Source organism: Mobula hypostoma, chromosome 3 (genome assembly GCF_963921235.1).
Source record: "Mobula hypostoma chromosome 3, sMobHyp1.1, whole genome shotgun sequence".
NCBI lineage: Eukaryota > Metazoa > Chordata > Chondrichthyes > Myliobatiformes > Myliobatidae > Mobula > Mobula hypostoma.
Window position 1 is genome coordinate 60938757 of NC_086099.1, and position 18769 is coordinate 60957525.

At 38.5% G+C, this 18769-nt stretch overlaps 1 protein-coding gene across 2 annotated transcripts in view; it reads left to right on the forward strand.

Moving 5' to 3' along the window:
* The window catches only part of scfd2 (sec1 family domain containing 2), a 303002-nt gene that overhangs the window by 67137 nt on the left and 217096 nt on the right, over window positions 1-18769 (forward strand). For both annotated transcript variants that reach the window (XM_063043149.1, XM_063043148.1), the window contains exon 4: window positions 10038-10213. In XM_063043149.1, the coding sequence (XP_062899219.1) occupies window positions 10038-10213 (176 nt within the window). The remainder of the gene's footprint in view (window positions 1-10037; window positions 10214-18769) is intronic.

Genomic DNA, 18769 nt, shown 5'->3' on the forward strand with positions numbered 1-18769 from the left:
AATGAATTAATCAAAGTTGCAGATTTATTAGGTAAGGTCCGTAGAGGAGCCGAATGGTCCAAAGCTGGAGATAAACAGGTATTAAGATCTCAGCCCCAGATCAATGAAAACTCATTCAAATTTGGGAACTGATGAAATAATGATTTATAAAATTCCGGACAGTCCATATTAGGAGCATAAACATTAACCAAAACTACCTTTTTATTAAATAGTAGACCACTAACCAATAGAAATCTACCATTCGGATCAGAAATAATATCATGGCGATATCTTATGTTTTGGCTATATTATATTAATCGTGTAGACTGTCCGGTATGGGTTTCTTTAGAAACTAACTCTGTTAATAAGTTTTCTATTATTTCTCTTCTTGGATCCTCACTTCCTTTATTTGTAATTAAACTAACTGATAATTTAATAGTTAAACATACTTTGAGGATCTGGATACAATTTAGAAAACTTTTTGGTTTATTGAGATTTTCACTTTCTAGTCCCATTATTCTAATTTTTTTAAACCCTTCATGATTGATTTAGTTTTTAAAGAATGGGACAGGTTGGGTATTAAATGTTTTTGGCATCTGTTTGTTGGAGGAAATCTTTTTTTGTTTGAGCAATTGTCAGCTAAATATAGCTTATCCAAAACTCACTGTTTTAGATATCTACAAATCAGAGACTTTCTAAGATCTCAATAATGTACATTTCCTATAAGCTCAGATAAAAACTTACTAGATGTAATTTTTAATTTGACACCTTTTCATAATGGTTTGATATCTAATATTTATGGTATGTTACTGGAGACAAAGAATATTCCTTTAGACAAAATCTCTGGGAACAAGATTTACAGACATCAATATCTGAGGAAACTTGGAATGAAATTTTTAAACTGGTTACTACTTCATCGCTATGTGCTCACCATTCCCTCATACAATTTAAGGGGGTACATAGAGTCCATATGACTGAAGATAAGCTATCTCATTTTTATTCGGATATATCTCCCTACTGTGACAGATGTAATAATGGAGAAGCTTCATTAGTTCATATGTTTTGGACTTGTCCATGTCTTGAAAAATATTGGAAGGAAGGTTTTCAAACTTTTTCTTTACTTTTCAAAGTCAATTTTAAGCCTAATCCTCTGATGGCCCTATTCGGTATTGTTGCAGGACAAGATATCAAGCTGAAGGCATCTGATTTACATATTTTGGCCTTTAGCTCTTTTATAACTGGGAGGGTGCTTTTGTTTAAATGGAAAGTTGTTTCTCCTCCTATTCATGCTCAATGGTTATGCGACGTTACGTTATGCTTAGATTTAGAGAAGATTTGTCGTTCAATTTCTGAATCTCGTCAAGACTTGCAAACATTGTGGGGACCCTTTCTGAATTATCTTCAAAACTTTCAAAACCCTCAATTCGTTGTTTAAATTCAGATGTTGGCTATTATTAATTTTTTTATTATACGAGAAGGTATTTTACCTTTTTTCTCAATAAACAGCTTTAGTCTTGGTAGGGGTTAGACTTTTTTCCTGTAGTAAATTAGTATATTTCAATATAACTATTGACTAACTTACATGGATACGGGGTAATGAGATTGTTGTTATGAATTGATATTATGTAATTGGTAGTTTTTTAAAATCTTTTTTTGACCTTTTATATACACTTCCTTGTACTCTGTATTCTTGTATGTAGAAACCAATAAACATATTGAAAAGAAAAAACTTCAGAAAAAATTTAACTTTGGGCCCGATTTTATTCAATGGATTAAATGACTTTACTTAACTCCCTCCGCTCAGGTTCTTACTAACTTTCGGTACTCTAAGCCATTTAAACTTTATCGTGGAACTAGGCAAGGTTGTCCTTTGAGTCCTTTGCTTTTTGATTTGGTCTTAGAACCTTTAGCTATTGCTTTCTAGGAATCTAATGATATCACTGGTATTTTAAGGAGGGGTATTACCCACAAAGTTTCACTTTATGCTATGACCTTTTTCTCTACATTTCTAATGTGGAGTCTTCTTTACCTTATCTACTTTCTTTACTTTCCTGCTTTAGTCAGTTTTCTGGATATAAACTTAACTTTCATAAGAGTGAACTTTTTCCTTTGACTAGTTATTAGTTAATACTAATCTGCCTTTTAAAATTGTAAGAAATCAATTTACTTATTTGGGCGTAAAAATTACTAGGAATTATAAATTCCTTTTTAAAGAAAATTTTTTTACACTTCTGAATTATGTTATGAAGGCACTTTCAAATTGGTCACCCCTCTCTTTATCGTTGATTTGCTGAAATCAATTCCGTTAAAATGAATATTTTGCCTAAATTTTTATACTTATTTCAGGCCATACCTGTTTTCATTCCTAAATCCTTTTTTGATTCTTTGGATTCTATTATATCTTCTTATATATGGAAAAATAAAATTTCTTGATTAAATAAAGTTCATCTTCAAAAAGCTAAAAAGAATGGAGGTTTAGCCTTGCCCAATTTTAGGTTTTATTACTGGGCAGTCAATATACGGAATCTTACGTTTTGGTTATATTAATCGAGAGGACTGTCCGGTCTGGGTTTCTTTAGAAGCTAACTCTGTTAATAAATTCTCTATCATTTCTCTTCTCAGATCCTCAATTCCTTTATTTTTAAGTAATTTAACTGATAATTTTGTAGTTAAAACACACTTTGAGGATTTGGGTTCAGCTTAGAAAATATTTTGGTTTATTGAGTTTTTCACTTTCTAGTCCCACTTTTTCTAACTTTTTTAAAGCCTTCTATATCTGATGTAGTTTTTAAAGAGTAGAATAGATTGGGTATTAAATGTTTTCATGGTTTGTTTGTTGGAGGTAGTCTCTCTTCATTTGAACAACTGTCAGTTAAGTATAGCCGACCGAGAACTCACTTTTTCTGATATTTACAAATTAGAGACTTATTGCGTTCTCGAGTACATACATTTCCTAAAAGTCCAGATAAATAATTACATAATCAAATAATTTTAAATTTGAAAACCTTCCATAATGCATCTATATCTAATATTTATAGTATGTTGTTGGGAATGAGAAATGTAGATATAATTAAAAATCTTTGGGAACAAGATTTACAGATTTCAATTTCTGAGGACACTTGGAATGAAATTTTTAAATTAGTTAATAACTCATCGTTATGTGCCCGTCATTCCCTTCTACAATTTAAAGTGGTTCATAGAGCCTTTATGTCTAAAGATAACCTGTCTCGTTTTTATTTGGATATATCTCCCTTTGTAATACATGTAATGATGGAGAAGTTTCACTAATCCGTATGTTTTGGACTTGAGTTCTGAGTCTTGAAAAAATATTGGAAGGAAGTATTTCAAATTGTTTTGGTGCTTTTTAAAGTAAATTTTAAACCTAATCCTTTGACTGCCTTATTTGGTATTGTTGAAGGAAGTGGTATTATTTTGGAGGCACATGATCTGCATATTTGGCCTTTATTTCTCTCATAGCCAGGAGGGCGTTGTTGCTTAAGTGGAAGGATGCCACTCCGCCTGCTCATACTCATTGGTTACATGATGTTATGTCTTGCTTAAATTTAGAGAAGATTCGCTGTTCAATTTCTGAACCTAGACAAGATTTTTTAACCTTGTGGGGACCTTTTTTGAATTATTTTGAAAATCTTTGATTTGCTATTAAGCACAGATGTTGGCTAATAATATGTTTTACTCTATGTTAAGGATTTCTTCCTTTTTTTTTAACCTAACAGCTGCTATTTTTCTGGTAGTGGGTTTAGATTTTTTGTATAATAAAATTATCTCTTTTCAATATTATGTTTAAATTTAATTTTATGTGGATATGGGGTAATTACACTTTATCTGTGATTTCATTATATTGTAATCGATTTATATTATATATCCTACTGTACTCTATTCTTTTATGTAAGAAATTAATAAAAATATTGAAAAAGAAAGAAAATTTTGAATCCCATTGTCCTTTTGCATCATCGCTCTTTAGTATTGCTTTTGTAATATTGATGCATTTTAGTTAAAATTCTTCTGTTTTCCTTTAGTTCAGCTATTTATACAATGCATTAAGTTGCTCCAGTATGCTCCATAATGGGGTTTTATATATAACATTAATTTTGATACTTGCAACATTAAGTTATCAATCTGATTGATGCATAAGGTGACCAAAAGTTAGCTGAGATGGGAGTGAAGTCAAAGTGAAGTGGGAAAAAAAAATAAAAGTTATGATCAAGATGCAGAAGTGATTTTGATAATGGGTGAAAGATATTCATCAGATGGTTAATAAACATGGGAAAGAATCCAAGGCTTGTAGTAAGTGGGTTAATGTGTAGAGGGAAGCCATGACCAAAACTGTTTTGGTATTCAATTTACTGATAGGTTATCAGGAGAAGAGGCAAATAAAACATAAGTGAATGTTAGTGCACAACGGAGTCCTGAGTCTGAACATGCTGAAATATTGGAGAACAAGAAAAGGGAGGGTACTGTTGTTGAAATTGGGTATAGGACTAATAAAACTTGATTGAGCGTCTCTACAAAAGTGAGAAAGGACCAGTATTGTAGAAGTAAAAATAAGTGGAGCAAGAACAGGTGAGTGATGGGTGGATTCAGGTGATGGGAGAGGTAGGCAGATGAAGAAGGAGAGTGAGAATGATACAAGAAGCTGAAAGGTGAAAAGCAGAAGTGACAATGAGCTGAAGAAGTTGGAATCTGATAGAAGAGGACAGTAGACCATGAAATAAAGGGAAGGAGGTGGAGAGAGGAACCAGCAGGAGCAATGTGTGAGTGATGGGCAGGTGGAGAGGGAGGGAGAGAAGAAAGGGTGTAATGGGGGCCAGTGAGATCAGACGAGGGGGAAAAGTGGAGGGGGGAGAGTGCTGAGTGGTAAATGGAAATTAGAATTTGATCATGCTGTCAGGTTGGAGATTACCAATGCAGAACATGAGATATTGACCTCTAATATGCGTATAGGCTCAGCTGAGCAACAAAGGAGACTATGGACAGACATGTTGGTGTGGGAATGGGAAGCGGAATTAAAATAGCTAAACACTGGGAGATCCCGGCTCTAGTGTAGACAGAGCAAAGATGCTTAATGAAGCAGTGTCCCAATATGGTGGAAACCACACTGGATGCAATAGAAGACACTGATGAATTTACATGTGAAAGTTTGCCTCATCTGGAAAGACAAATGTTCACTTTGCTGACTCGCTGAGTTCCTCCAGCTCCTTTGTGCATTGCTCTAGATCTCCAGCATTTCCTATGCCTTGTGTCTCGTGGATTGTTGAATGTAGTCTTTTCTTGTTCTTAACAATAATTCATTTTTCCACTCTTCTGTAAGTGGAGACATTTGTATAAGTATTTGTCGGGAAAGGTGGGATGTGTAGAACCAGGATGGTTTATATCTGAACTGGAGGGAAACCAATATCCTTGTGGGAGGGGTTGCTAGTGTTACTCTGGGGGTTGGGGGGAGTAGGGTGGTTTAAACCAGAGTTGCAGAGAGATGGGAAACAGAGTGCTTGGGCACAGTGGAATGGTTATGGAAAAAAAATGTTAAGCCTACATACGAAGACAGGAACAGAAAGGTTGAACATGGCGGGAATAATGCTGTGTCTATTTCAATGCAATGAGTATTGTAGGTAAAGCCAATGGGCTTAGAGCATGGATCAATACCTGAAATTACAATATTGTAGCCATTAATAAGACTTGGTTGCAGGAGGGTCAGGTCTGGCAACCCAGAGGGTCCATTGTTTTGACATGTTAGAGGGGGAGGGGTGACATTACTAGTCATGGAAAATGTCACAGTAGTGCTCAATCTGGACAGACAGGAGGACTCATCTGATGAAGCTATATAGGTGGGACTGAGGATCAGGAAAGGGATGACCCTGTTAATAGGATTATATTATAGACCTCCCAATAGTCAGTAGCATTTAGAGGAGCAAATTTGTAGTAAGATAGCAGACAATTGCAAGGAAAATAAGGTTGTGATAGTAGGAGATTTTAACTTTGCACACTGATTGTGACTTCCCAACTATAAAAGGACTGTTTGGGATAGAGTTTGTCAAATGTGTTCAGGGAGGTTTCCTTAATATATGAAGGTCCCAACAAGAGAGAGTGCAACACTGGATCTCCTATCAGGGAATGAGAGATAGGGCAAGTGACAAGTGTGTAAATTGGAATAATTTGGATCTAGTGATCATAATTCTATTCGTTTTAATGTAATTATGGAGAAGGATAGGACTGGTCTTGGCTTGGATTGAGGTTCTAAATTGGTGAAAGGCCAATTTTGATGGCATCAGATTTGATCCGGCAGATGTGGATTGGGATAGATTGTTTTCTAGCAAAGAAATGCTTGGTAAGTGGGAGGTCTTCAAAAGGGAAATAATGAGAGTACAGAATTTGTATGTTCCTGTTGGAGTAAAAGGTAAAGCTAACAGGCTTGGGGATTCTGGGTTTTTGAGAGATTGTGGGAAGCTGGTCAGAAAGGTTCAGTTGATTGGTATTCAGGATGAGGTAGTAAACTGGATTCAGATTTGGCTTTGTGGGAGAGGTTGCAGACGGTTGCCTCTGACTGGAGGCTTGTGACTATTGGTATGCAGCAGGGATCGGTGGTGGGTCTGTTGTTGTTTGTCATCTATATTAATGATCTGGATAGTTACGTGGTTAACCAGATCAGCAAATTTACAGATGAGACTGTGATTGAGGCATAGTGGACAGTGAGGAAAGCTATCAAAGCTTGCAAAACAGGCTGAAAATAGCGGATGGAGCTTAATGCAGACAAGTGTGAGGTGTTGCACTTTGGGAGGACAAACCAGGATAGTCAACAGACAGGATCTCCCAGTTGCCACCCACTTCAACTCTGCTTCACACTCCTATTCGGATATGTCCATACATGGCCTCCTCTACTGCCATGATGAGGCTAAACTCAGGTTGGAGGAGCAACACCTTATATACCATCTAGGTAGTCTCCAGCCCCTTGTATGAACAATGAATTCTCCAACTTCCGGTAATTCCCTCCCCCTCCCTTCCCCTATCGCTATTTCACTCTGCCCCCTCCCCCAGCTGCCTACTACCTCCTTCATGGTTCCACCTCTTTCTACTACCCATTGTGCTTTCCCTTATTCCTTCACCTTTCCTGCCTATCACTTCCCTATTTCCCCTCCCCCACCCCTTTATCTTTTCCCTTACTGGTTTTTCACCTGGAACCTTCCAGCCTTCTCCTTCCTACCCTCCCCCACCTTCCTTATAGGGCCTCTGCCCCTTCCCTCTTCAGTCCTGATGAAGGGTTCCAGCCCGAAACATTGACTGTTCATTTCCACGGATGCTGACCGACCTGCTGAGTTCCTCCAGCGTGTTGTGAGTGTTGCTTTGACCCCAGCATCTGCAGAGTATTTTGTGATTACAAACCAAGATAGGACTTGCATAGTAAACAGTAGGGCATTGAGGAGTGTGGGAGAACAAAGGAACCTGGGAACACAGAGTCAAAGTTCCTTGAAAGTGGTATCAGAGGTAGATAGAGTTACAAAGAGAGCTTTTGGCACATTGGCCTTCATAAATTAGAGTATTGAGTACAGGAGTTGAGATGATATGTTGAAGTTGTTAGTGCAGCCAAATTTGGAGTTTTGTGTAGCTCTGGTCATATACGTACAGGAAAGATATCAATAAGATTAAAAGCGTTCAGAGAAAACTTACAAGGATGTTGCTGGGACTTGTAAGGAAAGGTTGAATAGATTAGGATTTTATTTCCTGGAATTTAGGAGAATGATAGGAGGCTTGATAGTTGTATAAAATTATGAGGGGTATAGATAGGGTAAATGCAACCAGGCTTTTGCCATTGAGGTTGGGTGAGACAAGAACTAGAGGTCATGGGTAAAGGGTAAAAGGTGAAATACCTGAGGGGAAACTTCACTCAGAGGGTGGTGCAAGTGTGGAACGATCCGACAGCAGAGGTGCTGGATGCGGGTTTGATTTCAACATTTAAGAGAATTTTTTTAGAAGTACATCGATGGGAAGGTAATGGAGGGCAATGATCCAGGTTCAGGTCGATGGGACTAGGCAGAATAAGTTTGGCAAGGACTAGGTGTGTTGTAGGGCCTGTTTCTGTGCTGTATTACTCTATGACTGATTTTTTTCATATATCGTCTTTGAGTTCAGATGAATGTTTTCTACCTGAAATGTGAACTGGCTGTTTCCCTCCATAGATGCTGCCTGATTCCTCCAACTCCTTTGTGTTCTTCCAGATTCTCAGTTTCTGGTGTCTCTTTGTCGTCTTATTCTCTTGGTTTAATATAAAGTAATATTGCTGCCTTTATTCTTGATCACTATTCAAGATTTTCTTAACAATGTATTTTTGATCCATTATTTGTTTTCTAATCTCTTTCATTTGCTGTTGGTTTTGTTATCTGTTTTGCTCATTTTCATTAGTTCCATTGAATATTTTTGATATTATACTTGGTTTTCATTTATGTGAGTTGATTTAAATTTATTAATCATACTTTTCTGTTGACTTCAGTTTTGACCTAATTACTTTAACTAGAGTCTTTAATACTTAAACAGATAAATTGTTTTCTGTTGTTTACCTGATATCTTCGCAACTTTTCTTCTGTCTAATAAATTGTAGGATCTGTATTCAACTAAAAATTGTTCTGCACCGTCTAACACCTTAGATTGAATAAAATATTCTTATTCAAATTATAAAACTGTAATTGTGTTGTAGTTGCAACGTTTCTGCTCTAGGTTCACTTTCTTGCTTTGTTGGTCAGCAGTAGTAAAATATTGAAAACCACAGTACTACAAACTACAATGGCATAGATCGAGTAGACATTAATATCTTTTCCCCAGGACTGAAACGTCTAATACATTTAAGGCGTGGATGTAAGGCGAGGGGGATATGGATTGGATAATTTTATTTTTACTGAGTGGTGGCTGCGTGGAATGTGGTGCCAGTGGTGGTAGTGGAGGCAAGTGCGATAGAGGTGTTAAAGATAGGCACATAAGTATGCAGAAGTGGAAGGATATGAACATTGTGCAGGAAGAAATGATTAGTTTAGTTAAGTATTTAATAGCCAGTTCAACTACTTGGCGGAGCATCTTGGACTGCTGGGCTTATTTCTGTTCTATATACAAACTGAAACATAAATCAGAAATACATCAGAGTCTATTGCTGTTTTGTACTATTACTAAAATGAATGGAATACAAGTGAAGTGTTTGAACACTTTTTCAGGGCAAGCAGAACGAAGTTGTTTAGATTTTTTTTTGTATGCGGAAGTCTGCTCCCCTAGTAGTTCAGTTTCTGGCTACTCTGCACAGCATAGAGTATTGTGACACAGATCAGAAAAGTTTCGGGTTCAAATTACCCCATCAGGTCTCTGCCAGAATGGTGATAGTGATGATGGTTTTGCTGATACTGGAAATGCATTTGCATCAATTTAGGAGAACATTTTGCTGAGGGTCCTCATAATGATATTTGACTCCTGTTACAAAGTTGGAGCAATACTTCAATAAGTCATTTAAGAGAAAGGGAGATGAGCAGATCTTAAAGTTATCTGGAGATTTGGAAATTCCTAGTTTTTAAACCCTTTTAACATCACTTTTAAATATATATAAATAGAAAGAATTCAATCTTGTAATAACTTCATATGAACTGTGTATTTAAATGTTATAAGTAATGCATTCAAGAACGGTTCATCATTTTGTACGCACAGTTCAGGTACATCAACACTGTTATTATTATAAATAGCGTTCCATGTTTCCAGATATTTCATCTTTATTAGGAGAAATCTGTCGGCATTCTTGCTCTATAACCAACTACCATAGGGAATTCTGCTTTGAATTTCACTTAGTATGTGGTTTTGTTCATCATGAATAAGTACAGGATAAACAAGAAGATAATCAAACCTTATTCTATGCCAGGGCACACTATTTCTGATTGCTTAAGAATACATGACATGCACAATAATGCTGTTTTTATTTTTGGTCATTTGTTCAAAGGATCCAATAATGTAATCCAGATACTTGCTTCATACTAAATGTACTATAATAACTTTCATGCATCCTTCTCTTGTTACAGGTAGAGTCACACCTGAACAACTCAATTCGTTTGTGCAGTTATTCAAGAACAATGTGAAAGCTTTGGAAAATCACTGTGGGCTCTTGCAACTTACCATGGCAACAGTGCAGACTTTGGGACATGCTTCCTACTCAAAATGGGACAACTTTCTTGCTTTTGAAAGGCTGCTTTTGCAGGTTTGATTTTAACTATTTTCATTTTCTGTAGCATATTCAGATTGTCATTAAAAGGTATAATTTTTTAATCATTTTTTGGAATCTGGGCAATTGCAGTAGAGATGTGGACGAGCAATATAATTCCAAATCAGGATAAGGTATAACCTGACGAGGATCCAACAGATGTTGATGTGTACCTGCTGTCTTTGTCCTTGGTGGTAGGTGTTTTAGATTTAGAGGATGCTGTCAAAGTACCCTAGACAGGAAACTGCACTGGTACACAGTGTAGATGCTGTCTGCAGATGGCAGAGGGAATGAATGTTTATGGTGGTTGATGGGGTGCCAGATAAATGAACGGCTTTGTCCTGGATGGTGTTAAGATTGTTCTGAGATTTGTTTGTGCTCCATTCATCCAGGCAAATAGAAAGTATTCCATGCATTTCCACCTTTTTCCTTGGCTGGTTAACAGGAAACTGTGGTCATAGATAGATCATTTTCTGTTGGCAAGATGTGGTAAGCTCAAATGTGGATTGGTGCTGAGGTTCTGCTTTTTACAATGCATAGAAATAACTGATGAAGAGACTGAAAGTTATGAAACTTACACAAAACTAGGAAGTGAACTATGAAGAGAACACAAGTTCACAAAAAACTATATTACAGGTACAGAAGGTAATTGAAAAGAGAACACAATGTTATTGTTCACTGATAAAATTGAATAAAAAATTAGGGTGGTTTTGCTTCAGTTGGAGTGCTTTGCTTACTATTGTTCAAAGAGCAAAGTTCAAACTAAATTTATTATCAAAGTACGTGTATGTCACCACATACAATGCTGAGATTCATTTTCTTATGGGCATACTCAATAAATCTATAGAAGAATAACCATAGCAGAATCAATGAAAGACTGCCCAACTTGTGCGTTCTACCAGAGTACAACAGACGACAAACTGCAAATGCGAAAAAGAAGAAATAATAAATAAGCAATGAATTGCAAGAACGTGAGATGAAGAGTCTTGAAAGTAAGTCCATTGGTTGTGGGAACATTTCAATGATGAGGCAAGTGAAGTTTGGGTTGCCATGTAGACCTGAGACAGTATGAGGTCTTTATTTAGATCATCTGTGCCGTAATAGGGAGATTTTCAGTTTGCATAGGGAGAATATGTCAAGAGGAGTGTCCTCTTTTGTAAAATTTTCAGTTATTTACTTTTCTAAAGGTAAGCAGGACAATCCATCAGCATGATTAGTCATCCTCCAAATTCAATCTTGTAATTGTGTCCTTCAAGAAATAGAGCCCATTTCTGTATTCGTGCTGCTGCTGTTAGTGGAACACCTGTGGATTGAAAATGGACTCTAGTGTTTGATGATCAGTAATAAGGGTAAACTCTCTCTCATAACAGTACTGATTGAAATGCTATTACACCCCAAACAAGCCTCAAGGTTTCTCTCTTGTCTATCAATCTGTGCATAATTTTTCTCTGTAGCGGTAAGGGAATGTGAAGCAAACGTTATGGGGCGTTCACTCCCGTCACTCATAATGTGATATGTCTGAACCTATACCATAAGGTGAGGCATCACTGGCAAGCTTCACAGGACAGTGTGGCATCATAGTTTTTGAGTACAGTGTCTGATGTTGCCATTTACCTCTTAGAAAGCTACTTCACACTGCTTTGTCCATTGCCATTCCTTCCTGATCTATAGTAATGAATTCAAGAGGTGGAGCACAATAGCCAGATTTGGCAGAAACCTGTTATAGTAATTGAGAAATCCTAAAATGGATTGCAACTGTGACATGCCTTTTTGGCCTTGGGGCATCTGCTGCTGATTGAATTTTCTCAGCACATTTCTGCAATCATTGTACACCAATTCTTGGTTTGAATAAATCATACTTGTTGCATTGTGATCTGAGCTTATAATCTTAGTTTATAACACTATCTTGAGATTTTGGAGATGTTTGTTGTCATCCTTGCTGCTAACAATTATGTCATCCAGCCTTCCGTGCCTGGTCCAAAGCTTTCTGCCAGAGTGGAGGTGCAAATGCTACTCCAAAGATAGGCCTGTTATACTGATAAAAACCCTTTGTGAGTGTTTATGGTGAAAAGCACTTTGGACTCTTCTTCCATCTCACTCTGTAGGTAGGCCTCTACTAAGTCCACATTGAAGAAGTGTTTCCCACCAGAAAAGCTTACAAAGTTATCCTCTATCCTGGGTAGAGGGTACTGATCTAGTTTCAGTACTGGATTGATGGTGACCTGAAACTCAGCACTGATTCTGACAGAGCCACTCTTCTTGGCTACTGGAACCACTGATGTTGCCCATGTGCTTCACTCAACCTTGGAAAGAATTTCTTCGGCATTCATGTGATCTAACTCATACAAGGAACTGTAAAGCATGGGTGTGGCATTTTCCTTCAGCACTATTTTATGTTTGAGTTTTCCAATGCCATTCTTGAACACTGTTGTGGAATCATGCAGTGCCACCTTTCTTAATTCACTTTCAGTTGATTCTTTTGCAGGGGATGTGGCATGCCAATGGTGGATGGGTCTCCAATCAATTTACAGTTGTCTCAGCCAAGCGTGGCCTCACAATGGTGGCCCTCCTGTTTTTTTTTAAACCATATATAAGCTCAATGTGGCTTGTTGGTTGTTATATTTCACTGTTAAGAATGTCATTCCCACAGGAGCTAACTTTCTCCAGTATCAGTTCTTAGTTAGATATCTGCAAACCTTAGTTCAGTATCTTTGAAATGCTGTTCAAACTCATTTTGTGGAATGACCGAAAGATCTGAGCTAATGTCTAATTCCATTTTAACTTGCGGTTCACTTCTGATATAAACCATATTTCTGTCTCTCGTTAGTTTTCACATTGTAAATCTCAAGGCTACTCAGAATTGTATCATTGTCACCATTATCAAATCATACAGATTAGTGCTTTTTTTTGAAACTGCAACTTGACTTACTGATCTCCTTCCCTGTGCAGTCTATTTATTCTTGTCTGCCTGACATGCTCTGTGTACAGTATGTGTCCTACTGTCATAAGGGCACGGCTGGGAACGGACCCAAGTGCAAGACACAGACACTGAAGTACTAGGGACAGGACTAGGATACAGGGTGATGGCAAGGACATGGACAGGAAAACCAGGAACCTGGAACAGGACTGAACAAGAGAGCTAGGAGCCCGGGCTTGGACTCTGAGCCAGAGACTGGACAAGGACCCAGTACCTGGGTTTTGCCTCTGGCTCGGACCCCAGAACTAGGCAAGGACGAGGCTTGGCAGGCAGGCAGGACGAGGCAGAAATCTACAGGCTTGAAGCTTGAGGCTAGAGACTTGGCTTGGCTTGGCAAGAGGCTCGAGGCTAGAGGCTGGAGTCTACAGGCTCGAGGCTAGGCAAGAGACGAGGCGAGGCTTGGCAGGAGGCTGGAGACTTGATACTAGGTGAGGCTGGAGGCTGGATACTAGGTGAGGCTGGAGGCTGGAGACTAGGCAAGGCTGGAGGCTGGAGACTTGAGGCGAGGCTTGGCAGGCTCCTCCTGGGCAGGGCGCAGATCACCTGGGCAGGGCGCGGATCACCACCTGACAGAAGCAAGGAAGGGACAGAACCAACCCCAGGTAATGGCAAGACGGCCTGGCTTACCTGGGCGGAGGCAAGGGACAGGAAAGGAGCTAGGTACAGGGTGGCTCCAGAACCAGACAGCAAGACAAGGCAAGGCTACTGACAAGGCAAGGCAAGATGAGAACTTCGGGTGAGGTGAGAGTTACTGGCAAGACAAGGCAGGGCTTCAGGCGAGGAAACAGAAGGCAGGGGAAGGGATACAAGGAGTAAGGACAAGAACAATCCAGCAACCACGCCCTGGTCTCTGGAGGTATTTATGCAGCCAGCCCCAACTAGCATCAGCTGTCTCAATTAGCTCAACAAGGACAGAAACAGGGTAGATAGGAAAACCTGGAGCAAGGGTCGATGGACTGGACCGTGAACTTGGACTTCACGGACCGGACTATGACACTTACTTTGTTGCACTTTCTGCAAGTTTCACCTTTAAATCTGCATTGGTCTTGTGTATGTGAGCATCTCCCACAACGGTAACACAGTTAGTTTGGCCAGGCATGTTTCTGTTTTGACATTGCACTTTTGTTCACGTTCACTTTCTGACAGCAACTCAATTGCATCCCTGACTGCTGTTTCCATTGATATAGCAATTTCAACTGCTCTTTAAAATGTGTGTTGTGCTTTAGTTCAGAGCTATTTTTGAATGCTTTCTTGTAAGATTCCACAAACTAAACTATCTCTCAGTGCATCATTAAGCCCATAACTGAATAGGCAATGCTGTAACAATTTCTTCAATTCAGCCATGTAAGCTTTCTTTTGATTCTGCTAATGAAACCTTAATCAAACAACATATTTACAATATTACTCAAATATTACTGACATATTAAATACACAATGATAGTAACTTTGCAAATGGTGTACATTCTGTTGTCAAACAATTAATGTTATCTTCCTGGTTTTTTTTTGTTTTATGTTGCATACCTGTGCAAGTCTTACAAAGACAATTTGTTGTTGGTGCTGTATATATGAGCATGGAGAGTCAAGCAAATAATTACTTTTGTGTGTAAGATTGTATATTCAATTTTCACACTGGTATTGAGTTCACAATTTGCCTTTAATTACCATACTGAACTCTATTGTTGAAAGTGCAGTGTATCAGATTAAAGTTCAGTTTAAGTCCTTTTGGAAATTTATGCTCTTCTTTTTGCTCATTGTAGAAATCAGTTTTCATTGCAAAGTTGAACTTCGAGTTGGAAGTTCAAGTTTGCATGAATTGAGTTGCAAAACCTTGCCAGAGGCTAGTAATTGACTTCTGATTACAAGATTATACATAGATCAATTTCAGACAAACCTAACACTTTAAAGCAGTCTGGCTTGCCCGATCTAGTTATTTATTACAATGTGTGCAGTAGCAAATGGCACGACGACTTTGAACCAGCTTTTGAAATCTATACAAACTCATTACTTGAATAAGATTTTTTGTGCAAATCTTCCAGACAATGACAATGAACAAACCTTTCTTAGAAAGGAACAGAGGGTGTTTAAAACTTGAAAACTCTTTGAAGGGTAGTCCTACCACTTTCAACTCTTATCTGAGCATTGAGAGGTTTTGTTTAGTGAAGAACTACCAGATTACAGCCCTTAATTATCAGCACCTAAAAGATATTATATTAAATTCAGTGATTGGATATCAAGCTTCAATGATTAACACATGTATTATTTTGTTTTTCAATGTAACTTGCAGAATGAATAAAGGAGAACTAATGTAGTTTTCCAACAAGCATTTGATAAATAGCAACACAGGTCCATGAGGATTGTGGGTAATATAGATGCACGGTATACCACAGTCTTGGTTCAAAACAGAAAATGAATTAGAGTTTAAGATTAAGTAATCATTTTCATGTCAGCAAGACCTGACTAGCTAGGTGATTCGGGGATTGCTGATGACGTCTCAAGAATTAGTGAGGTAGATTAGGGGTCCAACTGTAATGTATTTAATTACAGATGAAGCAAATATAGGGGGAAATTAAATAATCAAGAGGATGCAAAATTTGTTAAGGCACCTAACTAAATAATGAGAAGGAGGAAAAAGGTAGCAGATGAAGTATAATGAGGGGCAATGCATGATCCTCTACTTTGAAAGGAGGGGTTATTAAAGAGAACTAGTGTTCCTGTACAAGGAATTTAAAGCTAATATGCAGGTACAGGAAGAAGTTAAGAATACAAATGAAATGTCCTTGAGCCACGTTTCTGAAGAATAAGTATGCAGCAGTTCCTCATCTCAGCAGACGAAGGCAAATCAGCTTGTCTCATCCTCTGTCAGCCACAAGCAATCCAGCTTGTCTTGCAGGGAGTGAACAATGCGGAGCAGCACTGACGGGAGTGAACGCTGATGGGAGTGTGCGCCGACAGGGAGCGATCGCCGACGGGGAGCGAACACTGACGGGAGTGAACACTGTGAGGGAGTAAACACTGCCGAGCAGCACTGACAGGAAGGGGGCCAGCCCACTGCACCTCTGTTCTCAGGATTTTCTCCCAGATTTGAAATGTCACATATCAACAAGCATGCATTTAAGGTGAGAGGGAGTAAGTTCAAAGGAGATGTGTAGTTCGAGTTTTCTTTTAGCACAGTGGTGAATGCCTGGATTGCACTGCTTGAGATGGTGGTGGAGACAAATGCGATAGGGAAGTTGAAAAGCATCTTAAACAGGCATGATTATGCATGAAATGGAAGGATATGGATATTGTATAAGCAGAAGGGATTAGTTTGGTTGGGTATTTGATTATTAATTTCATTAATTCAGCACAACATTGTGTATCCAAGGACTCAATTCTGTGCTGTATTGTTCCCTGTTCTAAAAGCATAAAAGATCCTGATAAGGCTTCAGAACCATAATGTCATCTGTTGATTTTCCCTCTATAGATACTACCTGGTCTGTTGAGTTCCTCCAGTGTTTTCTGTTACTCCACTTCCAGCGTGTGCAGTTTCTTGTATCTCTATTGATCCTGTAATGATGTCTCCCATAGTTTAATGTTGGTTGGCTGAAGGATATACTTAGGACCAGGTAGTATAAAAGATTGGCCACTTAGTCTGACACAAGGAAGAATTTCTACTGTGGGTTGTGTATCTCTGTACTTTTCTATCCCAGGGTAGTGTGGGTGTCTTTTGTTTTTTTTTTGGTCTTATCTATTTCTATGCCTCACCTACCAACCACTTTAACTTGTTCATTATCCCCCACCTCACCTGGTTCTACCTACCACCTACTATCTATTCCTTTCATCTACTTGTACTGTCTGTCATCCCTCCACACTCTGTTCTGATAGAAAACATCAGATATCCATTTGCCTCCACAGATTAGTAACCTGTTGAGCTCCTCCTTTGTTGGCTCTGCATTTGCTGTCTGTTAATTTTCCAAAATAACCTTGCTGCTTTGACAGAAGATGAGGTTGTCATCAGCTTTACCTTGTGGCAGAAGATGTCAGTGGCATCCTGGATTGGGATCTTTACATTGAAAGACAAATCATTATTTTCAACTCCCCAACTATCTTCAGAAGATAGAGCAATGCCAATCTTGTGATTAGTGGACTGAGTCCATCATGATTCATTAGATACATTCAAGGCTGAGGAATAATTTTGAAGTTTTGGGGAATGGCGATCAGGCTAGAAAGTGTAATTGAGGCCATCATTCAATGTCTAGGCAGTGGTAAGAGTAGTAAGGCACCTATTTGTTCTGCTTTAAGTCCATTGTTTCAAAACAACATGTAGGAATTAATTTTATGGTACAAGTGTAGTAGCCTGATGGGTTAGAATAGGTGGAGATGATGTGTATTTTTTTTTTCTCTTTTTTAGTTGGGATTGCATTCATTACATTTGTGAATGTAACCAGAGAATTGGTGTTCTGGCCTCAAGAGGTGCAGTTCATTTTGTATGTATATCACTCTTTACACAAGCTGATTTTTATATCATTTCCTGCAAGGGTTAAATTAGATTTCAATTCAAAGTGCATGGTGGAAAGGCATACATCTCTATCCCCTCTTTACGTGTCCTTGAAAGAGCAATATTTATGAATCTTATGTTTCGTTAATATAAGTAAATATTTAGTAGATATATTTTGAAGGAAGTATTATGTTTATCATTTATTGCTATTAAGATATTATTGTGCCAGTACCACTTTCATCCACAGTGATGAAGTATTTTGAGAGGTTGGTGATGAAGCATGTCATCTCTTGTCTGAGAGGTGACTTGGATCCATTCCAAATTGCTGGCCGGCACAACAGGTCCGTAGTAGATTAATTGGTTCTTCACTCAACCCTGGAACATCTGGATATCAAAGATGCATACATCTGGCATTCAGTACCATCATTCCCTCAAACTAATCAATAAGCTTCTAGACCTTGGCCTCAATACTTACTTGTGCAATTTGATCCTTGATTTTCTCACTTGCAAACCTCAGTCAGTTTAGATCAGCAACAGCATCTCCTCTACAATCTCATTCGCCCAGGTGCACCACAAGGCTGTGTGCTTAGTCCCCTGCTGTAATCACTTTACACTTGTGTGTGCCTGAGCACTATTCCAATACCAGCATATAGGAGGGAGATGCAACAACAACAACCTCTAGCTCAATGTCACCAAGACCAAGGAGCAGATTATTGACTTCACAAAGAGGAAACTAGAGGATCTCGAGCCAGTCCTCATTGGGGGACCATGGGTGGAAAGGTCAGCAACTTTAAATTCATTAGTGTTATTATTTCAGAGGACCTGTGCTGTACCCAACATTGAAGTGCAATTATGAAGCAAGTACACAGAGCCTCTTCTTTCTTTGGAGTTTGTGAAGATTTGGCATGATACCTGAAACATTGACAAACTTCTATAGATGTGCCGTGGATTGTATATTGACTGGATGCATCATAGCCTGGTATGGAAACATAAATGCCTTTGAATGGAAAATCCTACAAAATGTAGTGGATACGGCCTAGAAAATTACAGATAAAGCCCTCCCCACCACTGAGCACATCTACACCGGGTATAGTCACAG